The following is a 27,198-nucleotide window of genomic DNA, read 5'->3' as shown; positions in this document are numbered from 1 at the left end:
GAGTGGCAGCCTTTAATTTTGGTGGCTTGCGTTCCTTTTGTAAAGTGGAGTTATGAATGTTCAGCCCCATTTAGAAGATTACTGATATCCCTGAGTGAATGTTCCTGCAGACAACCACAGTATTCAAGCTATAGCATTGTGTACTCTGCCTAGTTCTCACATCACTTTCCAAGCTGAATCCGTGTACCTAAGAGCTGAGATGTCTGTCGGTGAGGTTGTAGAGTTTGGTTTTTTTTTAGGGATGTTTTAATTGCTCAGGAAGTGCTGGGGACGGAGAGTGGCTGTTAAATCTTGTTAACCCTGATGGGTGTGGCATGACCAGGCTGGGGTGTTCACACATCTCACCTCCAGCACTCAGCACTGCACAAGATTCACTGCTCAGGGATGGGCACAGAACCAGTATGTAGGATTAGTTATAGTTGCACACAGCTGTCATGTATTTGCCAATATTATTCTGAGTGGCTGAATTCAAGTGCTTTAATCCTTTTGGTTAATGGGAAGAAAAGCGGATGGCACTAGCTATGTCTGTCTCATGGATCACTGTCTGATCCTGCACTCCTTGATGCCCATGTCAGGGTTCTCTTGTGCCTCTGGCCCTTCTCCTCCAGCCCCTGCTCCCCATTTTGTTCCTAACATGTTTTGTTTTGCTGGCTGGGCATTTCCTCAGAAATGCTCCCAGCTCCTACTTGTTTGTCATTCACTGTGGCTGTTCTTCCCCGGAGTGCCACAAAACAAGCCCACCTCTCCTAGTCCCACTGTCCCACTCAGGGCTCCCAGACTGGGCTGCTGAGGCTGCTTCAATTCCAGGACCAAGCTCCGTGCCATGAGAACACAGAGCCACGTTCTTAGGCTGATGTAAACTGCTGAAACTCTGTTGATGTTGACATACCTTATACAGGCTCAAAATACGGCTGAGAATAAGTGAATAATTCTACTGAAATATAGCCAGTGCTGAAGCATGCCTGTTCTGTGGGGATGCTGAGAAGTGAAAGACATTTCCACATTTCCACCCCTTTTTGGCTGTTGATCCACAAGCAAGTGCAGAAGAAAAGCTGCGGTGTAATGCATGAGATAGTTTACCCTCTCTAAAATGTCACCAGCTCTGTGGAGAGAAGCAGCAGCAGTTCAGCAGCAGGTAGCCCATGTGGCAGACGTGCTCCTGTTATTTATATGGCTCCACAAGTGAACTCAGTGCAGCCTGTCCTCCAGCATTTCAATGCAGCTCACTCCTGAGCAGGGCAGCACCAGGCTGCAACCAGCCTGGCAATGTTGCAGGGAAAACCCCAACTGCTCCCAGGCCTACAAGTGGACGGTGCAGTGTCCCCTCAGGGCCACAAATGCTTGGCAGAGCAGCAGTAAGGTGATGGGTTAAGAGCCAGGAGAGGGAAGAGGTTTCCCTCAATGTAATTCCATCCCTTTAATGTCTCTCTCCTTTCTGTTCACTGTGGTTCTGCAAAACGCGCCCAGACAGCAAAGCTTACCTTTCCTTATGCTTTCTTGCAGGAAAGGTGAGGAAAAGAAGAAATGTTCCATCTTGCAGCTTTAGATGTAAGGCACAAAGGTTAAAGGGCAGATCTGAAGCAGGTTTAGGCCTACATAACCAGAAATGCTGCAGGACAGGTCCCCTCCAGGGGGAGTGGAAGGAGAAGGGGGTTTGGAGCTGACCAGCTCTCTCAGGAGGGATTTGCTTTGCTGCAGTAAGGTGCTGTCCAGGGCAGTCTGTACCTGGAGTTGAATTAACATTGTTCAGATTCCTCTGTTTTTTTCAAGGGGTTGCAACATCTGCTGACATCTTCTGCTTTTTTTTTTTTTTTTTTTCCTCCCTTTTTAAATATTCCCTCCTTTCCTAGGGGGAGCCAAGTTTGCAGGTTCCAGAAGGCTTCTCACATGGTTAGGGGTAAAGAATGGGGCTGCAGGACTGTGGGCTGTGCTCTCCACCCTGAAGGGAGCAGAAGGGCCAGGTTGTTGGGCAGGAAGAGGTGGAGCAAGAGGCTTTTCCCAGAGCTGTTCTTGTACGCATCGTGGGGTTTTCCCAATGGGAAACACATCAGCAGCAACTATCTGCTGGGGTGGGAGCGAGCACTGCCTGCGCTATAAAGCTACACCCTGGAAAGCACTGCCTTGACCTGAAAGCAGAGTTTATTAACTCCAGATTTTTACAGCATAGCTGGCACGCCAACAACACTGTCTGAACGCAATGAATCACTTGCAGATATAAACTAGGGGAACGCATCTCCAGTGCTGCGCCAGCCTGAGTCACGCGCGGCTGTTGTGCCAAGTGCCAGCTGCTGAGCGGCAGCAAGCTCTTGGCTTTGCAACAGGCACTGCACACAGGGGCTCTCACCGGCTGCCTGATGAGCACAGCCAGTGGTGATGGCAGCTGATTTGTTGAACACAGAGCACAGGTGCCTTGAACAGCAGACTTGCCTGTTACTTAAAAGGAAGGAGATTGCCTGGGGCTAATTGGTCACTCAGCAGGGGGAGAAGGAGCTACAGGTCCTGCTTAGCTGCAGAGAAGCTTTACAGAACAGCTCTGGGATTTACCTCTGATGAAGGAAGTAGGACAATAGCTATCACTGTCCCAACCATCATGACCCTTTTCCTGCTTTGAGACCTCTAGAAACACATTTGTTGTGATATCTGTCTACAGGAGCAGATAGAAAGGCTGGGAAGTCTACCTCCCACTGCTGCTTGCTGCTGTCTTTCAGCTGAAAGTAACCAACTGTGGAGTTGAGCTGGTAGAGTGAAATGTACTTAGGCTCTACACCTGCATGCCCACAGCATCATCCGTCTGTGGGAAAGGACCAGGGACTGAGCACCCCTTGTGTTGCTGCAGCAGGCTTCCACTTGCTCTGCAGGTTGAGGGCTTGAAGCCCTGCTAGCCATACTAGGAGGAGTCTTTTATAATGTGTCCATAGGAAAGGATCAGAAGGGAGTTGGATGCAGCAAGAACATCTGGCAGGATGGAGAAAGCAGGAAACCCTCTTGCTCTGTCCCTTCTGTTGGATATGATGTCTCCCCTGCAAATGCTGCTGGGGATCCTTGGCATGTGCAGGAGGTTGGAGAGGTGAATGAGTTAGTCCTGTCTCTTTTAAACAACGGAAACAATGCGTATGGGCTGAATTTAGGTCAGATTGGAAACTAGAACTCTGAAAATAAACTTTTCTCCCCCCAGATGGTGCTGCAAAAGCCTTGTACTCAGGTAAAGCTTTATAATTGTTGAGTGCTGAACAAAATTCAGCTGCTTCTAAGTATGGTAGGAATTGCTGGCTGAATGTTTTGTGCTACTGATGTGTGTCCTGAACTTTTTTTTTTAAGTAACTGTTCAGGACCGCAGTGTTTGTTTTTGATTGGAACCTTGTTGGCATTTCTGCTGAGCAAATACAGTTATCAAATGTATTCAGATCTTAAAATTCAAGTGAGAGCAGCTTATGTGGGTGAAGGGATGTGCATAGCAGAGAGAGGTGGAATAAAAGTTCAATTATTTTTCTTCCTTTTGTGTTGCAGGACAAACCTTCCAGAAAAATGAAGGTTCTGCCACATGTTTTCCATAACCAGCCAAATAAAATATTATGTTTTAAAGCATTCAAGGTCAGAGGAATAACTTGGGCCCAGCAATTTTTCCTCCTCGCAATAGCTTCTGCTGAATGTAATCTTTAAAACTATGCATGTGGGGGGCCAGATCCTGACCCCCACTGCATCTGCTCTTCATTGCTGCTGAAAATGCAGAGCAGGCAGAAAGCTGGCTTAGCTGGATTGCTGGAGATTACCCTGACCCAGTTTGTCAGCCGCAGGGCAGGAGCCTGAGCGCCGTGGCCAGGACATGGCAGAAGGAGGGGATCTTGCAGTGACATCTGTATGTCTGGGGACTTGTTGGGTGGGATTGTGGCTGTCCCCTTAGTGTTCCAGCAGTGTGGGGTGGTCCTTGGCTGCTCTCAAAGTAGGGCTCCGGTCATGGGCAGCAGCCAAAACTCTGTGTTCCAGACTCTGAGTTTTTCTTTAAGGCTTTGACTAGGTTGGCTTCTACAGCCTTTTTTTGGGGGGGTGGGAGGGAGTGGGGGAGGGTTTAAAATTGATTTCTTCTCTTAACAATAATTTGGCCTTGGCTGATGTATAAAATGTCTGCGTGATTTAATAAAACGTCTGTACTGAGTTCACCTCTGATTGTCCACCTCTGCAATTCCAATTCTGCCTGTTCTGCTTTCTCACAAATTGACAGCGCTCTGAGCTTTCCTCAGAGATGTGGATCCTGAAAGAGAGCACAAGGAGGAAATCTCAGTTTTCATTACAATGTAATATTATAAAACATGCTTCTTTCTTTTGTAATAATGGAGAAAAGATTGAAAACATGACCTGAATATATTCTTCAGGCTCAGTAACTGGAAAGCAATGAATAAAGAACCAGAAATTCACTGAGTTCTTTGTTTGCTTGGGTTTTTAAACTAGCATCAAGATTTTGGAGGCCTCATTTTCAGATTTATCATTTGAAACAGGCACTGTTGGGTTCTACTGAATATTGCAGGGCAGCTGTTCCAGGTTGCTGTGCATCTTCCCTGCTCATCAGTCCCTTAACCTGCCCAAGTTCCTTCTGTTTCTAACCCAAACCAGTCTTTTCTGGATTTCATTTTGAAGCTTGGAGAGCTCGTCTATGTGAGGAAGCTCCCTTTGAGACTCCTTGGATTGCTTGTGCTCGCATGACCTGATGGAGCAAGGATGGGTGCGTTTCCCAGGAGAGAGATGTCTGGCCCTGTCTGCTCTGGTGCTGGTTGCTGCAGGATACGAGTGGCTTTCACTTATCAGATGATAAGTGGCAGTGTCTGGTAAAATACCAGCCTGCTAGGACCAGTGGGGTGGAAAGGCACTGCCCAGTTCAGCACATGGTATGTGATTTCAGGTGGTGGGATGGTACTGTTTCAGAGCACTGGTGTCTCCCCTTTTAGTATGTCCTGCTTTAACTTTACAATCTAGTAGAGCTGATACTTCTCAGCTTTGAGCAGACAGCCCACGATGTGCAGTTGGTGTCTCCTGGTCAGGTTTTCAAGATGGTGAATGGGGAGAAGTGCTGACTGAGATGACTTTCCTCCTCTCTTCACTGTGGAGAGTGAATTTGGATGCATTTTAAGACCTTTTTGCCGGGATTTTAATGTTTCACCACTAGCCAGTAGCAAAGGGAATTGTATTTTTTCTCCCCTTCCTCTGCAATATTCCTGCAGGTTTTGTGCTGTTCCCTGTCCTTTTCGTGCTTTGTGCTATGCATCCTGATCAAAGTCCTGCTTGTGGGTCATGCCAGACCCCTTGTTTCCTCCAGCATCCATCACTCACCTACTGGTGCAGGGAGATGTGGCTCCACTCTCCTCACTCCTAAGCATTCCTACTGCTGGCTCTGTTTCTCTACCTTCTGCTTTAAATAAGGACTTATCACAGGTCTGAGCTCATCAATCACAACCAAACTATATTTTCCAGATTACTTTTATGATGTCTTCCTCCTTTTCACAGCCCCAGCTCAGTTCTCAACACGCAGGCTTTGTTTCTATATAACAATGGAACTGATAAAGCAAGAGAAAAGGGGAAATATGGAAAGACAGACCAACATTGAAAGCAAAGTGTGTGTAAGGCACGTTTAATGTTATACTACTTGGCCAGAGGACTGCTGGCAAAGATATTGCATTAATTGAAATAAAGGCCATTTACCCTAGAAAGTTAACAGGGGACAGACAAGTAGGAGCCTTTTAATTCTCTTGGGGTTTATTGTGTTCCGCCAGCTGCTGGGGTTGCTTTCCTGCCCACAGCCTGGGTTTGCCCAGTGTTGGCCCTTGGCCTGGCTGGAAGTCCCAGGGGCATCCCATGAGACAGGAGGTTGTGATATGAAACCTCAGATTCTTTGCAGACACATTGAGGTGCCTGAAAGTGCAGAGTGGCACTTCCTAAAGGACACTAAGTAAGTTGTAGGGAGAGAGGAGGAAAATGCCCAGCTTGGGGATTGAGTCTGACCCACCAGGAAGCTTTGAGAACTCCCCTCCCCATTCTTTCCATCTAGGACTCCTAAATATGTTGGAAAAATCTGCTCCAAAGTAATTATCACTTCAGTTGAGCATTCCTGCCTGCCCAGCATTGAGAAAGGAGTCTCAGCAAGGTCCCCTCTTGCCATGTGAAACTGCTGCCATACCACACCATTGCAGCATGAGGGATGCATGGGTCCTGGGAAGACAAATTACTCCTCCAGCTGCATGTCTCAAGCTGATGTTGCTTTGCAGTGGGGCTGGCAAAAGCAGCTGGAAAGCCTTGATCCTGGGAAAAGATATGTTGGTTGCTTGGGTTGGTTTTAACTATGTAATGCTTTGTTGGCAGCCAGATGTGTTACAACACAGCTTGGAGATGAGATGGGACACTGTCTTGGAGCTTGAGGTCTGTCTGTCCGAGCCCAGGAAGATGGATGGGTTTGCAGTATTGTTTGAAAGCTGCACCGACCTGTAAGTCACTGTATTATTTACATAATTTTGTCTTTTTCTTTTACATCTGTATTTTAAACATCCGTTATGAGGCAGTACTGTTTTTAGTGGTGAGCCAACTTTTTCTTCTAAAACACATGTTCCCTAAAGCCTCAGTGCTTTATTTCCTTTGTTCTGATTTATTGCTGTTGCCTTACCACATGTGCTAGGCGCAGACAAGAAAAACTTCCCAAACCAAGACAACAGCCCTCTCTACTCTCTTTCCTAGACCGTATACATCAGGATTAACACACTGAGTCTATTATATCAAGTGATTCAACAGTGAACTAATTTACCTTTAATTTCTTGGCTGCTTCCAAGTAGAAATGCTGATGGAGAGTATCTGTAGGTTAATCATGTGCAGACTGAGCTAAAGCCCAGTGAAAGCTGCTGTAGGAAACAGTTGGGATACAGGCTAAATCTGGAGAAAGAACAAGATTTAAAAAAAAAATGTTAGGTTGACTGCATTTGTAAATCTAACAAAGGATTTTGTGAGTATCAGTTTTTATTTTCCTTCTGTCAGTACCCAAAATAGCCATCTCAACAAATGAACCCTCTTCTGTGAAGTCTCTATGATATCTCAGGGTAAGCTTCAAACAATTGCAGTTGTTCATCACTTAAAGAAATGTAGAGGTGCTTGAGATAGATAAATTCTAATAAAGGTGGCTTTCCTGGAGGTTGTTCAACAAAGCAAAGGGCTAAATTATTTTCACTGATGTTTATACTAAAGAGAGCATCACCTTTTCTTCCTTGTTACAATTGGAAAGATTAGCGTGGTGGAAGGGCAATACAAAAATGTAACAGAGGATTTGAGCAGCTTGCAAATAGGTAACAGCCACCAAACTCAACAACACTGGGATGAAGCCTCTGTCTTCCACAGACAGATATTTTGTGTTTGCACTGGCTGTGCTAGCAGAGTGCTAGCATACTTTTTCCTCCAAGAACACCATTGGCTTTAGCAAAATCAAATTGACATTCTTCATCTTTTCCTAGTGGGGAAACAGGTTGTGTCTCAATGCTTTGTGAGCACAAAGGTCCAATAAAACTGCATGATTGCAAGAGAAGGGATATCCTGACAGAGAGGGAACGCTATTAATATTTATCTTCTTAATATTTTCTTTCTTTCTGTAAACCAGCCCAAAAGCAGATTGTGCTGTCAGGTACCCTCTCACTTATCGCTGTTGAAGCTGCTTTTCCTTGCTCATTTTCTCCCTTTGAGGCATGCTATTGATGTGAAATTTGTTGTCATATTCAGACCTGTTAACTGTACTAGTCAACAAAGGAAAGCATTCAAAAGCTGGCATAGAGAGACTTTTTTTCTCTCCTTTTTAAATGGAAACCAGCTTCCCTAGCAAACCATATTAAAGAATCTGCTCCCTTGAAACCAGTATGAGGCAACAGCAGCATTTGCAGCTTGTTGCAACATCTTGTCTTGCTAGATGGAGGCACGCTGTGTTACAAGTGGGGCTGCTAGCAAAACTTCAGTGTAGGAGCCCTTCTGTGATCTGTCTGGTTGGGACCTGCAAACTTGTCTGAGCTGAGCTAAGGACCCAATTTTGCTTTTGTGAAGAATAAGCTTCAAATAGCCAAGCTAAGTTCAATGAAATTAAGTTTCTGTAACCCTAGACCTGAATTTGATAGAATTTGGACCAAGAGGCTACTTTTACTGGAAATCAGGTCAAACTTTGACCCCAAACAAGCAGAGCTTTCTGATTTTGAACATCTTTTTGGTATTTACTTGAGAAAGTCAGAGACAGCAATGAAACAGCAAATCAGCATCGGTGTGTAAAAGTGTCACCTAATTCCTAAAGGCAAAACCAAATAGAAATATAACATAAAATGTAATATAAAAATCAGACCACTGCTGTGATGTGATTGAGAACACAAATACTGTATCATTCATTGAGCATCTTTATAATCATGTATGGTTGTAAATTCCTTTGGGAAGGATTTTAAACCATTTTTAAGTCTGATCCAAGCAGTGCTTACAGCAGAGTACTTGGTACCTGTATGGGAACTGTTGAGTCACGGCCTGAACCACTGATTGAGCACCTGAGAAAAGGACTGGGTCAGCCCTGGGAGCACAGGTGAAGACTGCCACTGGGGAAGAGTCTCTTTCTGGAGGTCCCTCCTCTGTGGGAGGAATCTTTCCTGCAAACCGAGATTTTTGGATACAGGTGAGCATTCCTTCCCTGTTTGTTTCTTTTTCCATTTTCACCACGATTATCTTTCTAGCTGTTACACCAACTGTAACAGTACCAAAGTCCAGTGAACAACTGGAACCAATATGGCACGTGAGAGCTCTGGAGGCATTTTCAAGGAGAGAACACTGTTTTGGGGCAGGAGAAAGTCAAACCCCACTTGCCTAGTTTAAACTATTCATGAGAAGATCTTTCTCAGAAAGATTTAAAAGCATGGGGCCAGTTTTTGTTTTCTTAGAAAACAGGAAATGAGTTTCAGCTATGCTCTTAGCTGATTTCTTAGGTGACTTATTTCCTATGATAACTTCTGGGGTCTGGAATGCTACAGAAATTATCTGAGGGCATTTTCAACACTTCAAAATTAAACTCAAATTGTTGAAATTGTGCCAGCATTTAAATGAAAATTATTTTCTCTAAACAAGCACTTGAAGACTTTTGTACTTTTTTTTTTTTTTTTAATCACAAGAACATTCTTAACCCAAACACCTTTGCTCTGTGGTTTCTGGAGTATTCAGCCTGCACTGCTAAAACCAGATGTGCTAAGGATGTAATTGAACTCTAGATCTTTGGATAAAGACTAGATGAGCAAGGAGGGCTAGTTTTTTGCCCAGCACAGAGACGTAAGTAGGTGTAACAGCAAATACCATTCCTGCCTCTGTGCTCTGAGGTGTCTGGGCAGCAGCACTGGTGCAGATTTCTGCTGTGCAGAGAGGGTTGAAGCATGCGGCCAAGCAATCAGGTCCTGTGCAGCTCATGGCTGGAGATGGGATCTGGCCAGGATGTTTGCTGCCGTGCAGGTGTTCTGATATTCACAGGCTGACCCAGTCCTTTCCTCAGGTCTAATGAGTTAGCACAACCAGTCCTTTCCCAGACATGAGCTGCTCGCTCAGCCACAGGTCAGCAGTCTGTGCTGGTGTCAGGGCAGGAAGCTAGTGCTGTCGGTGTGCTCTCGGGGGTGGAGGGGGAGGAGAGGGGGCAGAAAGCCTCCCTGCTGGGAGTTGGGTGGCTGTTCATCTTTCAGATGCCATTAGTTTTACTCACTCCATTAGCAAACACTTCAACCAAGTGCTGCTGTTCCTTTGCTGCAAAGGACATGTAAGTGCAAGGGACCGTGCAGTGTCTGTGATCTCAAGATTCTGACACGGTCCTCCTATTGGATGCTCTATAATTATCTTCAGTTTAACACATTGAAGGAGGCTGCCTACAAGATCAATTTCATGTTAAACAAAAAGTTCCGTTTTCCTGCAATAACTATTTACAGTAGCAGTAAAAAGGGAAATGTTACAAGTTTAAGTAACCTTAAATCTAAAGGGATCTAAATCACAGTGATCTAAAGAAGTTACAAACTAAACAGGGCTGCGTGAAACCCCTATGGATGTGGCAATCCTTCAGATGGATGGAATGCTCTTTTCCAGTACATATTGACACAGGTTGTGAAGGTAATGCTGTTCCCCTCAGCTTGCTTCTGCCTACCTACCCAGGCCAGGATCAAACTGAAAATGTAGAAATATAAGTGGAGATAGGATAACCCAGAAGATTACACCGGCCAGAAAATGCTGGCTTGGAAAAGGATGTGGAGCACATCCAAAGAAGAGTAGTTTGGAAAGAGTTTGTGATGGTCTGTTATTTCATTATTAGCTAAGAGATGTGACGTTTCCTTTTTCGATGAGCGCATTTCATCTGTTGCATAAGATGGCAATTACTTCTTGAGAGATGTAACAGTTCTGCTAATTTAATGTTAGCCCTGTAAATTAACTTACATCTGCCATTGGAAAGGCCTTTTTCAAGTCCCACAAGCATGTTTTAGACCTCTTGATGAAGCCAGTAGCATGCTAGTCTTTCACAAGCAGAAAGGCCTTCAGAAGTATGCAAGTTATTGCTGGCATGTTGTGTTCTTGACATGCCAAGAAAACATGGGTTATTTTCACACAAACAAGCCAGTCAAAGTGGTTCCTTAGCAAGCTCTGTAAGAACTCCTGGGCCCTGAGAAAGTAAAAGGCATAAGGAAATCATTGCTCCTGAATTAATTTTCCTAGATGGATTGTGCTGTCACACATTGGGTAGTTCATTTGCACTGGCTTAGACCTCTGATGAATTATGGGGATAGGAAAGGATGAAAAGGAAGGAAAAAAAAACACAACATGAGGACTAGGAGATAATTTAGACATTTGATCTTTTAAGTATTTATCATCAAATGCAGACTTTGACAAACTGCAGACACTTTTGGAAGTTCTTTTTACGAGCTGTTAATTGGCAGGTGAATGTAGGTGTTGAGAGGAAAGGAGCTCTGCTGAAAGCATGGGGTGGAAGCAAGGTGACTGGAGTGTCCTCAAATCTCCCGACACTGCAGCAAACAGATTGTGCCCTACAACCTACAAATATTGGAGGCTGTTTTGAAACTCCCTATTAAGAACTACGTATGCTGACTGCAGTATCTAGGCGAAGGCAATTGGATATCACAGCTGTGGCCTCAGCTCAGTGTTTCTTTCTGAGCTGGCGTTACTGTGTAGGGTTCTTATTATGTATTAGGTAACCAAAACCAAATTATGATACCCACCAAGGCTGAGTCCTGTGATTAATGTTGAAAAAGTAGAGTCTGGTCTTGGCTAGCACTTTTCTTTTGCAGTGTAGAAAAACATTTTTCCACATAGCCAAGGGGATTTTTAACAGCAAAGAGATGGAAAGCAGACGTAAACATCGATACTTTCTGCACACCTGCATCCTTAGCTGCTCCTTTGGGTTGTATTTCTACAGGTTTGGTACCCGTGCCAAATTCAGTTGTTGTGCTTGCTGCTTGGGCTTGGAAGGGACACAGCCACCTACTTCCAGCTTTGTTTTGGCCCCACTAGTCATTAAGGCTCCCGTAGATTAATGTGAACAATTACTGATAACTGTAGTTTTTCTCAGGGCAAGGGTAGTTCTTTTGGAAATACTTCCTTGTAGGAAGAACATCAGGAAAGAGGCTACTTCTGTGCCAACGAGCTCCCCTACAATCAAGTGCTCTTTCAGCTATGTTGATGGCTAGTGCAACACAGTCCTAGACACAGTGCTGCACTGCGGTGTGCATTGGATCTACACAAACCACTGACACAAAAGCTCACACTGCCTTCCCCTTTTCTTTTTTAACCTTGCATTTAAAAATTGTCCTTTTCTCTCCTTTGGTGAGCAGCAAGAAGGAGCCCTGATTGTGGTGCCAGCACAACAGCAGATGGCAGGGGAGGAAATCGAGGCAAGCACCTCTGATGCACATGTGGATGGCTGATACTGCTGTTTCCTATTTTTATCCTGATTCACCGCTCCTGAGAATGTGAGCTAAGTTTTCTTTTTCTTTCCAAAAAGAACATTCGGAAGGGTAACATTCAGCATCACAAGCTGAAGAGATGGGGTTTGCTCTGGCTTCCCTGCTGAGCCTCTGCGCACAGCTTGTTTCTAAAACATGGCTCAGGCACTGCTAGTTGCTGTGCTGTCACAGGGGCTGATCCAGCACAGAACCTGCTTGGCATTCTTGCAGAGAAATTACCCAGTGCCGCAGCTCAGAATTTATAATTGATTGCATATTAATATCCAAAAAAGGCAATAAAATCCACTCCGTGTTTTTACAAAGGGAAAAAAAAAAAAAGTACTACAAGCCGAGCAGCGAAAATCTGGAGAACTCCTTGGCTGGTGCAGAGCTGTGCACACTCCTGCTTCTCCCTTAATTACAAGCAGTTTAAAATCATCTCCTTCCTTCAAAGGAGGATTTTGTTCAGCGTTTGCATTAGTTTTAATCTCACGAACGTGATGCTCTCTTGGAACGTGTCCCTCGTGCTGTAACAGCAAGACGTGCTGCCGCTTTTGTCCCTGCCACTTGGGAAAGGCACAGCTCTGCTGCTCGTCCCTGCGGCCATGGGGCTGTTGCTATCAATACACCACCCTTTCAAGGGAAAGAAAACAGAACAAAACCCAACAGCAGCCTTTTTCCCCACAAAGAGTTCCCTTTTATTTGTTGTGTTTAAGCCAGGCTGTGCAAGTGCTTCCTGAAAATGGGTGATTTAAAATGTACTGCACTGCATTGTAGAGGAAAGCTTGTTATTCAGCATACTAATTATTTCTGACTCCCTGTATTTATGAAATGCCATGTAATAACTGGCTCACCACAATGCAAATAGCACAAAATCAGTGCCTTTTATCATTTTGGCACTTTAGTGCATAAACATATTCTAAAGTCTCTTGGGGGAAGGAGGAGGAGGGGAGTTACTGGGAATTAAATAATGTTTTTATGACTTCTAAAATATGGCATTGAATTTCATAATCTGTAACATTCCATGCACATAGTCCATGTTATGCATTTTATTAAGTCTCAGTGGCTTACACTGCAAAGGTCAGCTGCAAAGAGAAGATGTACAAAGGCTGCTTTGTGGAACGGGGGGAGCATCCTTGGGACAAGTTGTAATTGCATACCTACGCCATGCTGGGACACCAGAACTTATCCCCAGCTACTTTTGCTTCAGGAAGGATGAAAGCTGGATTACAAAGCGCTTGCTAACTGAGGCTTTGTGGCCAGCATATATCACTAGAGGATGAGTCTGGGGTTTGTCAAGCCTCAGATGAACGACTCACTACCACCAGAGTAATGGAGAGGTCTGAACATCCACAGATGGTAACTGGGAGCAATGGAAGTACTGGAAGTGTGAAGTATGGGCTGCAGCTCCAGGTGAGTTTCTGAGTAGTTCCATGTGGTCTCCAGGAACAACAGGCAGGTGTTTCCTAGAATGTGCAATTCCATAAAATACTGTCCATAAAACCAGGGGTTATGGGCTTCCTTGTAAGATTGCTTGATACTACAAAGAGTTGTGGATCGTATGCTTTGGTGCTAGGAGAAGTGTCTGCTGACAGTAGTTATCTAGCATCTTGCTGGTAAGAAGCAGAGTGGTCTTGGAGCACATAAAGCTTCAGAAAACCTTAAATTGACATTGAAAATTAGAGAAAGCCACCACTGCTAGTTGCAGTAGATGCTGGGCAACTGAGCATGTTGGTGGGTTTCCCTCACTGTGTGACAGGGACTAGCCTGGCCCGTGGAGCTCGTGTTAGCAGCCTCGGGAGAGCTTAGCAGTGCTTTAGAGCTGCCACTCCTTGTGCATGTGCGCAAGCCCAGGAAAAGGCCCTGGATCCAGCTGGGTCCTGCTTAGTCTGAATTTACAGCTCTTGGCAGACTTGGGTTACGTGCCATTTCCTCAGTGCTTCACCTGTTGGCCTTAAAAATTGCAAGGAGTGTGAAATAGTGTATGTTTTGCTGAAACCGAGGAGTTGATTTTCCCTTTTTATGTTATTGGTTTTTTTCTGCATTTCAGAAACAGACCTGCAGTCTTCAGGCTCTTTAACCATATAACATTTTCCTAAACAAAAGCCTCATGGGAAGTGAAGTTTTCTAAATGATGCAGAAGTGAAGTAATGATATTTATCGTTCCAAATATGCAACCACTCTGACTTCCTTTTCAAGTGAAAAGAATTGGATCAACAACTGATACTGAGGGAGGAAGGAGGCTTTCACTCCCCTTCAGGGCTCCATATTGTATTTTTTTTCCAGATTATCCTATAAATAAAAATAATCATTAAGATACAGTGCCTCTGGCTATAATATCCAAGGATAAGTATTTGAGATGCACTGAGATGCTCAGGGAATTGATAAATCTTTAGGAGAAAAAAATTCTTGATATCAATTTCCTGATTCAATACTGAAGTCTTCCTATCATACGAAAAGTAATGTGATTGTCCATGCCTCTAATAAAATCTCGATTTTTCTACCAAGCTTTCATCTATAAAAATCAAATTTATCCAGCATTAGTCTGCATTTTGAAAGAAATAGGTTTTTCTTGATATGATATTAATCCGTTATGATGCATTAATATGGGAGAACAATAATTTGTTGCTTTTTCTTCAAACAGAAATGATCAGCTGGGAAATAGGCATAATAATTGTCTTTGTCCTTCATTGTCACAGGCCATTAGCTAATGAATTTAAGTTGTTCTTGGCTCTTGTTCCAATAAGAAAACTACATTAGAGATCCTGTAGCCTCAATGTTATATAAAACCTTTCTGTGGGTTTTATTTTGGTCTCACTGAGGTGATTCTGCAGTGCACTGAGAAATGCACCATGACTCCGCAGCAAACAATGAGGTCAACATTAACTGATGTAGTGGCTCTAGCAAACTGAAGTCCATCTACAGTTAGTAATGTTGCCACAAGCTACAGCCTCTTCGTTTGGTTCCTTCTAACCAAACAATTCTAGGGGGAATGGCTTTAAACTGGGACAGGGGAGGTTTAGGTTAGATATTAGGAGGAAGTTTTTCACACAGAGGGCGGTGACACACTGGAACAGGCTGCCCAAGGAGGCTGTGGATGCCCCATCCCTGGAGGCATTCGAGGCCAGGCTGGATGTGGCTCTGGGCAGCCTGGTCTGGTGGTTGGTGACCCTGCGCATAGCAGGGGGTTGAAACTAGATGATCTTTGTGGTCCTTTTCAACCCAAGCTATTCTATGATTCTAATTTAGCCAGACTTTTCATGCCTGTTTTTGTGACTGTTTCAGGTTGATCTTTTGGGTGGGAAGATTTGCTTCTTCAACTCTTCTCAGATTGAGGTAGGAAAAATAAGTAACTTCGGCAATGCTTTAAATAAGCAACAGGAGCACATGACTGTAAATTGCACCCTCCCGTCATCTTTGCTGTTTCCCCTCTCAATGAGAAGTCTGACAAAAGAAAATCCTGTGAAGGAAGAAATGCTCTTCACTGTCCTGAAAAAATCCACTCACCTCCTGGCCATGTGTACAACGTATCCCGTGCAAATGCACAGCAGTATTTATTTTGCAATCATTCCTTTCCCAACAAAATGATTTTGGTCTGCTGGAAGATAAGATAAGATGCATTTGAAATCACAAAAACTAGAGTACAAGTCTTACCCTTCCAACTGACTGTAGCATGTCTTGGCCCACCACAAAGTGTGTGAGAATGTAAACCCTACATTTAAAGGTAGGTGATCATCAGTACTCTTTTGTTGCAGAGCTAACTAAGAGGTTGTATAAGATAACCTTTGGCAGAGCTGGAAATGGACATGACTTTCAGACCTCTTATCAAACTGCTTCTCTGCACCATGTTGTTCCTGTGCCTGGCTGGCACCACCACTTCTTCTGCAGACCAGAGAACATGGGATGGCCTCTTCCTGCAGCTCCTCCTCTCCCAGCCCTTCTAGGCCCCTTCAGCAAGAGCTGAGTTCTGCCTCTTCCTGGCAGAGCCACAGCCTTGCCAGCTCAGCTTTGGGATGCAAGAGTGCTGAGCTGAGGGCGGGTGCCAGGGAGCAGCCATCATCCATTGCCCTAAATCGGCAATGCTTAGAGCTTTGCTGACAGAAGCTGATGCACACTACAGGTAAATTCAACATGCATGAAAGGACTCTTGTTCTTCTTCAGCATAGAGCATAAAGACAGATTGTCAGACAAATTAATCTCTGATGGCTTTCTTTTCAACAGCACTGAGCTGTTATTTTTCTTGGGCTTTGCCAGAACATTCGATTTATCTGTTGTTCCCCTAAACAGACAGATTTGCTTATTTGGACGATACAGGATCTTTTATCAGGAAGAAAGAGGCTGAGATGCCCTCACCAGCCTTTTGCTGTTGTTGTGTATGTCCTTGCTGAGCTCCAGAGCTCTGGGTAGCGATGGAAGGAAAGTGTACCTGCGGTGACTGTTTAAGTTTGTTTTTTTATTGTAGCTCCATGGTGTTGTAAAAGCATTCGTTCCTCCTGAGCGTATAATAAGATTCCTGAAACTATTCAGAGAAAGAAATCTGAATGTCCCTTCCCAGGCTGTGGAGGAAAAACAGCTGACTAGCTCAACCTCCTCCTTCAGCTGGGACTGACTGAGCAGTCTCCAAAAGGGACAAATGGTGGGTAAGGCTGTTTGTCCTCCACCAGCCAAACACTACCATGCTCTGGCAGAATGAGCCCTACAGCCCATCTTTAGTGAGCTCCAACTTGTTTCTTCCTAACTATGCATTTGACCACTCACTCCTTAAGTCATCTTGGAGATATCCAAGGTCAGACTGGATGGGGCTCTGAGCAATCAAGTTGTAGGTGTCCCTGTTTATTGCTGGGGTGCTCGACTAGATAACCTTAAAGGGTGCCTTCCAACTGAAACAATTTTATGATTAGTGCCAGGATGGAAGGGCTGAAGTCCCATTCTGTGCTTTGGAATTCAGCTCTCTGTGTAAGTTGCATGTTAGTCAACATTTGCATATTGTGACTTCAATACACACAGGGTTAGAAGTGTACAAGGAGATTAACAAAGACTTAAAGTAATACACTCAGTTGAAATAATTTGCAACACTGTTAGACACGTGTGGATTGATTTGGACATACTGAAGAGCAGTTTCTGAACCTGGAATTACTTAGTTAGGTTATGGCTGAGATTGTAAAAATGGGAGCAGGCAATTTTACAATCAGTTTTACAACACAGAATCACAGAATTGCTCAGGTTGGAAAAGACCTTCAAGGTCATCAAGTCCAACTCCCTGCTAAGCAAGTTCTCCTCAATAGGTCACACAGGTCAGCGTCTAGCTTGATCTTGAATATCTCCATAAATAGAGACTCCACAACCTCTCTGGTCGGCCTTTACCAGTGCCCCATCACCCTTACTGTAAAGAAATTTTTCTGCATGTTAGTATGGAACCTCAAGTGTTCAAGTTTTAGGATGTTAGTCCTTGTTCTGTCACTGCACTCCACTGAGAAGAGTCTGGCCTTGTCCACTTGCCTCCCACCTCCCTTTAGGTATTCATAAACATGAATCAGATCTCTCCTCAGTCATCTTTTCCCTAGGCTGAACAGCCTCAGGTCTCTCAGCTTTTTCTCCTAAAGGAGATGCTCCAGGCTCTGTATCATCTTCGTGGCCCGCTGCTGCACTCCTTCTAGGAGACCCCTGTCTTTCTTGAGCTGGGGAGCTCAAACTCAGCTCAGAACTGGTTTTCCCTGTGGTATCTCCAGCACCAGGATTAACTCCTGCAAATGCTTGTCCGTTTTTGTGTCCTTGCATAGATTAGGTTCATGGTTTCATCTTCATTAACTACAACTTTGCTAATCATAATCCTCTGCAGGACTAAGCCATGTCACTGTTTGCATTAGGCCTTAATGTCTTGTTGTATGATGTTTGGGATTCTGGCATTACAAATTTCCTTTCTCTAGTAGGAGCTTAGGTTTGCATAATAGATAGTCTTGTCACATCTGCAAGATAACTCATAGAGTCATTAAGGTTGGCAAAAGCCTCTAAGATCATCATATCCAACTGTCTTCCTACCAGCAGTGTTGCCCATTAACTCACGTCTCTCCATGCCACCTCTCCAGGTTCTTGAGCACCTCCAGGGACAGTGACTCCACCACCTCCCTGGCAGCTGTGCCACTGCATCACTGCTCTTTCGGAGAAGAAATGTTTCCTAACACCCAACCTGAACCTTCTGTGGCACCACTTGAGGCCATCACCTCTATCACTCCTATCTGACTCTCCTTTCAGAGAGTTGTAAGAGAGCAATATGGTCTCCCCTTCCCCAGACTGAACAATCCCAGTTCCCTCAGCTGCTCCCCATCACACTTGTGCTCCAGACCCATCACAGCTCTGTTGCCCTTCTCTGGCCACATTCCATGGCCTTTGATGTCTTTCTTGTGGTGAGGGTCCCAACACTGAACACAGCACTCAAGGTGCGGCCTCAGCAGTGCTGAGTGCAGGGGGACCGTCATGGCCCTGGTGAGGTTCAGATCCTGGTGAGGATTTACTTGGATGTGTTCTGTGCTGGCCTGTGCCTTGTTAATTCCCCCACTGCAAGGCAGCACACCTCTGTTCCTAACAGGCTGAGTGAATGGCTGATGGTGTAGATCCAAAGTTAACTAGGCGTTCTCTTTAAAGGCGACATACGATATTGTATTTGGACAAAGAGGAATTTCCTGCATAATCTTTGGAGACAGCTGTATTACATTTTTATGATTTCTCTGGTATTTATGCAGAGTTATTGAAATACAGTTAAAAGGCTTAAATTCTTTTCCAGTATGGTATTCTGATTGCGTGTCCAACTACTCAGTTTCTAATAATCAGGATCTCAGATTAAAAAAAAAAAAAGGCATGGGCTCCACAACTGTAACTCCTCGACGCCTCCATCGCTGCACTGGCAATTTCTTTAGGTGCCTCCACAAACCTCCATCTGCAGTTGAACTTGCTTCATCTCAGATTTTCTGCCAGTGCTCTTGGAAAGGAGCTTTCTGTTCAGAAAGTGGAGAAAGACTCTCACTTTCTCGCTTGCGCTGCCATACCCATCTGAAATATTTTTTTGCAAATCCCAGGCATGGGTTGCCTGCTTATCTTGTCTATCGCTTGTCTAAAGGCCTTCTCCCTTTCAGCTGTCTCCACAGAGGGCTGCTGACAGGCTGTGTAACAAGCAATTAGGTTATGAATAAAGTATATGTTAAAAAAGAAGGCTGTGCTCAAAAGTAGAAAGAATTTCAGAGAAGACAAAGAGCAGTTATTACAATGAGAAAAAAGCAAACAGTTTCAGAAAATCAAGGTCAGTATTTCTGAAGGGCATCTTAAATTAAATCAACAGCTGAATTATTTGGTAAGAAATGTGGTATTTATTTAAAAACAAACAAACAAAAAAAGAAGATGACAAAAAAAGAAACTCTTAACCTCATAAATGCTGCAGGATGTCCTAAACAAGCATAATTTTACTTTGCAAAAAGGCAAGGGAGACCACACAGGAAGGTATTGAAGAACTGGAAAAGGTACAGGAGACACTAAGCATGATGAAAGGATTGAAAGCTGCTATTTATGGACAAAGCACAGGCTGCTTTTTTCTTTTTTTCACTTCCCTTTCTTCCTTTCTTCCTCTCTTTCTCTCCCCCCCCCTTTTTTTTTTTTTTTTTTTTTTTTTTAAAAGGGAGAAACTGAGGCCACAATGAGGGCACAATCCTAAAGGATACCAAAAGCCGGATGACAAAACTCATTAACTTGTTCAGACCATTTGCGAGCCAGCCAACATAAGACTGACTGGAAATAATACTGGGAAATGTTCCTTGAAGAAATCAGTTCAAACCCAGTGTTTTGTGTGGCAGAGTAAGGCAGTGCTGTCTGCAGTGTGTGGGTCTCCACCATCAACACCCCATCTTTCGTCTTGGCTCCAAGGGCTGAACTGCTGCAACATGGCTTCTGCATTCCAGGAATGTGACTCCTGTCCTTGACCTCGTCTGTAGATAAATACGTCGTCTCCCTTACTGCTGAGTGGGTTAGGAAGAATTGCAGCCAGATAGAGGTGGGATAAAGGAATTACAGGTGAGGATGTTTTTCATCCTCCCTTTTAGAAACACTTTTGGCTTTATCTACAAGACCTCGGGCTGGGCAGGAGCGCCCAGCACCTCTGGGATGGTGCAGTGAAGCCGTTTGCAAAGGCTGTGACATGAAGCTGCCACCCAAGGAATGGGCTTTTGGGGCACCCTTTGTGGCCAGAGCGCAGCATGGTCTCACCACAATGGAGCTGTGGGCTGAAGTCAAGCAGGAGAAACACTACATGGGTCAGCAGGTCGGGAGGTGAGTACCAGGCTGGCCTGTTGGCCTCTGTCCATGCAAAAGTATTAACAAGTCCAACAGAACATATCCTGTCTCTTTGCTGGTAAGGCAAAATCCAAATTGTGATATTTTTATACTTAGTGCTACTTCCTCAAAAGCAGCACAGAACATGTTGCTTAAGTCTTATACGTTCGCTACAGTCTGTAATACTTTCACGATAGCAACTGGACTAATTCTGCCATGAGGGAATCACCTTTTCTCAGGTGCCACTTTCAAAGTCAAGTCATTGCACAGAGAAAATGGAGTATTCCACCTTTGCCTCCCCCAAAAAAAAGGTTTTAATCAGTAGTTAGCAGAGGGAACATTCAAAACATTTTTCCTTCCTATATGGAATGGCTGATGGTGTCATCAGCTGGTGTGAAAAGACAGCTCAGTGGAGTTGTTCCAGCAAAAAAATAAGAAACAAAGGAAGAAGGGAGGATTAAAAAACTGGTTCCATTGCTGCATACGTTTTGTGTTGTGGTGAAATAAAGCAAAGAGTCATCAGGCTCGTATGCTTCAACAGAACCCAGTGAGCATCACGTATTGCAGAACTGAATTTGAAGGCACTGCAAATCCGTCAGCAACACATTGAGGACCAGGATGGCGCTTTGCTCAGATCTGGGTAAGTCTGTGCAAATTCTCCACTGCCTTTGTTAAGGTGAGATCAAACTTCTGAAGGGATCCAGAAAGATAAGGAAGTTTAAGATGTAGCAGGTGAAGGCACAGCCCATCGCCTCAAAAAGCTGAATGCTCTTGCAAATTTGATATAATCCAATTAGTCAATTTCCTCGGTGACATTTCTGCAGGCTCATGTACAGAAGGACGGGGAAACAGATTTATAATGATAGCTATTTCTAGCAAAGGTCATTTCTTTCCTGGTGAAAAAGCTGTCCTTAGTCATTCTGATGAAGAGGTGATGAAGGAGAAGGGGCAGGCTGTATAGCTGTAAAGATTAACAGGGAATAACATAAGCAGAGCATAGCTAATCTTTCTACGTGGACCAGGAGGCTTGAAATCTTCCAACACCAGGATGAAGTCAGGGAATGAGAATGAAAACTGTGGGGAAAATAACAGGATTTTTGTAGAGTTTGTGAAGGAGGCTGGATATCTTAGCGTCAGCAGAAGGAAAGGAAAAGGGAACCACAGAGCACGAGCGTGTATTTTTGGATAGCAAGAGCGTCCTCGGTGGGAGCAGCTGCTTGTAAGAACCGGGTCAGGCTGCTCTGGGGACTCCCTGATCACCCCAGTGTAGCATCCCAGCCTGAGCAGCGCTCAGCAGGCTGCTCTGTGCCACTTCCATGTGACGGCGATGAGGGCGTGCACACAAACACACCTCCACAGCTTTCTTTAGGTGAGGAAGAGAACGGTTTTGGCAGGAATGTCGTTCACAGAGATCTCACTGTAGATATGACATACCTTTAATTAATAAAAAGGCATCTACCTATGCATCACAGGGCCATTTTCCTGCAAGCAGCACAGCCGTGCGCTGGGTGCTTCTGCAGCCTGGCGTAACTCGAAGCTGAAATGGACGCGTTAATAAATAACGAGGGCAGAAACACAAGTCACCGGGCAACCAGCAGCCCTCACTCGAATGGAGGAAAATAACGTGGAGGCGCTGCACGCCTGGCCTCATTTCCCAAATCCTGAGCAGCCGGTCGGCTTTTAAAAAAAGGGAAAAAAAAGGGTCACGTCTGCGTCAAGCGTGCTGCAATTGCTGTGCGTGTGCGGAACCGGGCAGGAAATCTCGCACACGTGTACGAAGCCGCCGAGGTGCGAGGAGAGCAGAGCGGCGGCCACGCCTGCCAGGAGGGCGCGCCTGACGGACGGGACGGGACGGGACGGGACGGCCCGTGGGTGCCGCAGCCCGCCAGCGCGCCGCCACGCCCCTCCGTGACAGCCCGCCGCTCCCGCCGCGCCCACCTGGCTGCTTTCGGAAGCGCCACCGCCAATCGCCGCGCGTTCTCGCGCTGACGGGCGGCCGAGCTCGCCTACGAATGGCCTTTCCTACCGCGCGACCCCGCCTCCTCGGGCACCGAAGCCAATCAGGAAAGAGATTGACGGGAGGGGGCGCGCAGGAGAGGAGGGCTCGCGAGCACCGTCTTCTCTCACTGCTTCGCTCTCCCCGTTGGGCGAGGATCGCCCCTCCGGCCCGCAGGTGATTGACGCGGAGCGGCGGCCAATGGTTCGCGCGGGGAGCGCGGCTCAGCCAATGGGACGGCGGGGGCGGGCCGCGCCTGGCCGCGGGGGGGGGGGGCGGCGGGCCGGGCCGGGCCGAGGCGAGACGCGGCGCGGCGCCGACAGGAGGGCGATGGTGGCGGCGTGAGGCGCGGCGCGACCCGCGCGGGCTGCCCGGCCGGCGGGGCGTGGGGCGGCCGGAGGCGACGGCGCCCGGCGCTCGCCGCGGGAAGACGGGGACGGTCGCGGGGCTCCGCAGTGGCGATGGGCAGCGGCGGGGCCGCCTCTCGGCTCGCCGCGCGGTGCCGGCGCCCGGCCCGGGGAGCGCCGTGAGGAGCGGCTGCAGGTGAGCGCCGCGCCCGCGGGAGCCGCCCCGCGCCTTCCCCGCCCGCGCCCCACCGCCCCGCCGCCCCGCGCGCGCTCCTCGCCGGCGGCGTTTTAATTTTTAAACCCAACGGCTGCCGGCTAACGGCTGCGGGGGGCGCGGGGCTGACAGCGGCCGGGCAGGGCGCGGCGCGGCGGGGGAGCGGGGCTCCGGCGGGCCGCAGGTGAGCGCCGCCGCCAGGTGCAGCGCCCCGCGCCGCCGTGCCGCCGCGCCTCCCGGCCGCTGCCTTCTCCGGCCGGGACGGAGGGCGAGCCGCGGACGGCGGGACTGCCGGGGCCGCCTGCGTCGTTCCCCGAGCCGGGCGGCTGAGCGGTACCGCTCCCCTCCTGCCCGCGCCTTCCGCCGGTGCGCGTGTGATGGTGGGGCACGGCTGTTACACCTTTTGTCATCGGCGCGGAGACAAAGAAGGCGGCTCCCCGCGTCCCGCCTCGCTTCCCGGGGTGCCGCCGGGCCCCTCCGCTCGCTGCTGCCGGCGGTGATGGTGCCGCTAAAAGGACGCGTTGATGCGCCTCCAAACGGGCTCGCGGTTTGCATTCCTAAAATCGCTGCAGCGGTATAAATATGTGTGTTTATTCGGGGTGACGGGATGGGGTCCGTCCACACGAACGCGGTGTGGTTTGCGGTCCTCGTGCGGAGGGTTCCGTGCTGGGAGCGATGGCAGCGCTGCCTGCTAACCTGCCTGCTAACCTGCCTCCTCCCCGGCCTTTTTGTCTCCCAGTCCTGCAGTCTCCACGCCGTCGCTGTGTGAGGAATGACGATGGTTCCGTGACAGAACTTCCTCGCATCTTTCGCCCGCTCCGCAGCCCCTATTGCATGCTGCTCCTGGACAGTGATGAGCTGCTCAGCTGCGCTGGGATTTCTACTGTGAAGAAAGGAGAGGTGGAATATGAGTTGTAGACATCCTCTTGAGTTTCTTGTGCATTGTTTTTCCTGCATCTGTATATAAACCTGCTAGTATTGAGCACGCACGCTCTTACACCTACATTGGTGTTCCTGCGACTGTGCCACAGGACTGGTGTTTCTCGCCGTCATGGCTTCAGTTTGGAAAAGACTGCAGCGTGTTGGGAAACATGCATCCAAGTTCCAGTTTGTGGCCTCTTACCAGGAGCTGATGGTGGAGTGCACCAAAAAATGGTAAGAAGTGGCTCGCGCTGCTGCCCAAATGAGGATTGAATTGTTGATGCTGAAACGAAGGACGTTGCCTGTTGCGTGTTGCTCGCTGTGTGCATGGCCTTGCTTTTCCCGCTTGCCCATCACAGAAGCAGCTGCGTGGGATGCTGGTCTCTCTGGAGCGCAGTGCTGCATCTTGGACCTGTTGGTTTTGTTCTGTGTTGTGATTTTCTTTGCTGGTGTTATTGGGTGGGACAGTGCATTACAAACTTGGCACCTTGAGCTTAGTGGGTTTTTTTGCTATTCATCTATCTATGTTGTAGATATTTTCCAAGAGTCCTTTTCTGACCTGCAGCTTGCTCTTGGGGCTCAATGTCTCCTCCTGGTACTGCCCTTAGCTGACTGAGGCATTTGGGATCAGCCCTGAGCCTGGCGTTGTTGTCATCCGGTTTTGATTTTGACTTCTTTACTCGAGAGTGTCTCGTCTCTCCTCCTTCCTTTCCATCTTCTAAAGGAAAGAGATGAGAGATGGATCCTTGGGAATTGTCTGAAGGTATTTGTTTAGTTGGACAGGAATTTCGTGCATTAGCGGTCCAGTTGGATGGCTTTGGAGCTGACTAGACAGCAGTTATGTTAATTGTGTGGGTCTGGCACAGGCACATCTTGCTTCCTGTGCAAAATGAACTTAAGTGCATCTGATGGGGAAGACTGGAAACAGCTTTTACAGTCTGCTAGCAAATATTGTTATACAAATACCTGAGTGCCTTTGGAATATGGATGTTGTAATTCCTCACATCAGCGTAGCCCGTAGTACCAGGGCATGGAGAAAGTACTTTGCTGTCCTTGTGGACAGAGGTGTTCAAACTGCCCTGAAAAAATCCACAGCCTCCTCCTAATACCCGCTTTATCCTGTTGGCAAGGCTGGCCCTTGCATTGGCTGCCTTTGCTGGTTATGAGTAATTGCCTCTACAAATTCAAATTCTATCTCTCAGTGTTGGAAATGTCTGTCAAATGTGCTGGAAGGTTGCTTGCTGCTCTGCCTTAAAGGAACACCGCTGGCTTAGTTGTTTGTTTACTTCTAACAAACTACCTGTTAGCCTAAAGTGTCTCCACAGATGATCAAGAAACAGAATTATTTTGGAATTTGAACTTTATTTCACTGCACAAGCTTAAGAATAAAAATATTGTAAAGGTTGAAAGAGACTGCCATGGTCAGCTCAGGTGACCAACCATCCAGTTCAGTCCCAGGAGTTCTCCTGGTGGTAATTGTATTAGATTTATTTCAGTACTTGCGTGTGTAACGTTTTATGGCTCTTCATCTTCCATTTATCCTCTACACCAACTCACTTCTTTTTGCTCTCATTTTCACTTTCACTCTTTCCTTGTGAGTGTGCAGAATACTTCATACTGAAGTATGAATGTTCAGATTGAATCTGCAACCTCATTTCACTCAAGAAAAAGTCACACGCACAAGTTCTCTTGTCAGCAATCCTGTTATTTTAGAAACAGTTAACTTCTTGTTCTATCATAGAGTGACCACCTAGCAATACCCAGCACACTGAGTAGTGATACTGCCTTTCATAACCTCAAACGTGCAGCTGGCTTATATTTGTTGTCCATCTGAGTCTTTGCTTTACGTTCTTTGATGTAACATGCTGGGTTGGTGCTTGCATTGCTTGTGAGGAAAGAGAGGCATGGTGGTGAAATGTGGATGAATTCTAGGAAAAAAAACAATGAAGAAAAACAACATTCACACAATCATTTGATTATGGGCTTTCTGTTCTGCTTCCTCTTGTTTGGAGAGCCTTAACAAAAACGTTCCTTAAACATGTGAGTTCCAAGGGAGAAATGAAGTCCGTATGCTCTTTTCACTGAAAGCACTCCTAACATGTATTAAGCATCAGTTATCGTCTGTGTTTGTAGCTCCACACTGTAAGTGTATTTGGATCAAAATGTGGTAAGCACTGAGTTATTTTAATGTACTGGCATTTAGACAATGCAGTGTTTCTGCAGGAAAAGAATGCTCCATTGATATTTTAAAAGAAATGACAATGCAGTCATAAACACAGTTGAACTGAGATGCGTTTGTGCACGAGGTTGTGCATGGCTGGGCCAGGCTGTGTGCTCTGAGCTGCTCTCTGCTGTTGGGGTTCTGTTTGTCTGACTTTGGGAAACAACTCGTACATTTGTAGCTGCCCATGCACAGTTTGCAGCCTCAGGTGGGTTTCTGGGAAGCTGTCCTGCTTTTTGGCTCCTCTGAACTTGTTGACTCTGAATGTTTTTGCTTAGTATTCAAAGCAGCTCAGAAACACGTGTGCTGGGAGGTCACTGCCACTCTGTTGTTGCTCCAGCCTTTAAAAGGATCACTTCTGGGAACAGCAGCATTTCTCCTGCATAGGCTGACAATCCCTGCTGTCTCTCGTTTCTTACTCTTGTTGGCAGCTTCTCTCAGGCGATTGCTTTGCACTGGTAGTGTTTGGGGGGACAGATTGTTATGGGCTGCCTGGTGTTGTCATTGTTTCATTAGAAAAGCTTCATTTTCAGGTAATTAGCAGGGCTGAGTTGCTTTAGTGGCATTCTGGCTGCTCTCTCTGACCCAGCTCTAATTATTGTAGCAGCTCTGTGCCTTTGAAAAATTGAGCAGTTAGTTCATATAGAGCCTTTTGCTGCATATAAATAAATAAATGCAGCCTGAGTCTTTAGTATGGATTAGTGAGCCCTGCTACCGTGAAAACGTAATGCTTTGCATTAATCATATAAGCACTTGATTTTTTGAAAGGCTCTTGCTTGGTGGTGCTGGAGTGTGTCATCCTCTGCTTACTCCTGGGATAAGCTGGGGCAGCATGGGATTTTCCAGCCAGCATGGCAGTCCTGGCTTGGAGGAGCAGAGCGTGGAAGGAAAGCATTCAGGGCTGGATCAGCCTTGTATGGCTGAACTCATGGACTCTTTGGGGGTGGGGTGGCTTTTGTGTTTCCTTATTTCTCTGTATGGGTATCTTGCGAGTCAGGGATTCAACAGGATCATCCAAGTGTGGTGTGGCCTCATTTCTGAGTTCTTAATACGTGCTTGTCCACCATGTGTTTTTGTGAGCAGGAAAGTCCCTTACCTGGATGCAGGTGCTGCCTGAAATCAGTGGAAATGTGTAAAGATACAATGCACTCTTGCAGGATGTGTGCAATGCCTGTCATCTACATGAATTGCTTTGCTTTTAAATCGTGCTTCAA

At 46.3% G+C, this 27,198-nt stretch overlaps 1 protein-coding gene and 2 long non-coding RNA genes across 19 annotated transcripts in view; all 3 read left to right on the top strand.

Annotated features, from left to right (window-relative positions):
- LOC149918837 (uncharacterized) overlaps nt 1-21,773 on the top strand; it is a 54,266-nt gene extending 32,493 nt beyond the window's left edge. For 3 of the 7 annotated variants that reach the window (XR_016463900.1, XR_016463899.1, XR_016463901.1), the window contains 3 exons: nt 6,349-6,470; nt 11,859-13,382; nt 19,636-21,773. This is a non-coding gene — a long non-coding RNA (uncharacterized LOC149918837). Of the gene's footprint in view, nt 1-6,348; nt 6,471-11,858; nt 13,586-14,019; nt 14,663-19,635 lie in introns of those variants that run through there. The other 4 variants (XR_016463903.1, XR_016463904.1, XR_016463905.1 and 1 more) reach the window with 4 other exon arrangements.
- LOC116233111 (uncharacterized) lies at nt 1,931-4,030 on the top strand. The gene is made up of 3 exons (XR_004167895.2): nt 1,931-2,558; nt 2,651-3,202; nt 3,508-4,030. It is a non-coding gene; the product is annotated as an uncharacterized LOC116233111 (long non-coding RNA).
- A 567-nt stretch (nt 21,774-22,340) lies between the features above and the next one.
- Nucleotides 22,341-27,198, top strand: part of EHBP1 (EH domain binding protein 1) — a 196,877-nt gene continuing 192,019 nt past the window's right edge. For 9 of the 11 annotated variants that reach the window (XM_031599181.2, XM_031599150.2, XM_031599173.2 and 6 more), the window contains exons 1-2: nt 22,670-22,824; nt 23,582-23,997. In XM_031599181.2, coding sequence (XP_031455041.2) covers nt 23,894-23,997 — 104 coding nt within the window. In that variant the 5' untranslated portion in view covers nt 22,670-22,824; nt 23,582-23,893. Of the gene's footprint in view, nt 22,459-22,669; nt 22,825-22,955; nt 23,027-23,581; nt 23,998-27,198 lie in introns of those variants that run through there. The other 2 variants (XM_031599124.2, XM_031599133.2) reach the window with 2 other exon arrangements.

This window comes from Phasianus colchicus, chromosome 2 (assembly GCF_987193195.1).
Source record: "Phasianus colchicus chromosome 2, bPhaCol1.hap1.1, whole genome shotgun sequence".
Taxonomy (NCBI): domain Eukaryota; kingdom Metazoa; phylum Chordata; class Aves; order Galliformes; family Phasianidae; genus Phasianus; species Phasianus colchicus.
This window is presented reverse-complemented; position numbering and strand designations above follow the sequence as displayed.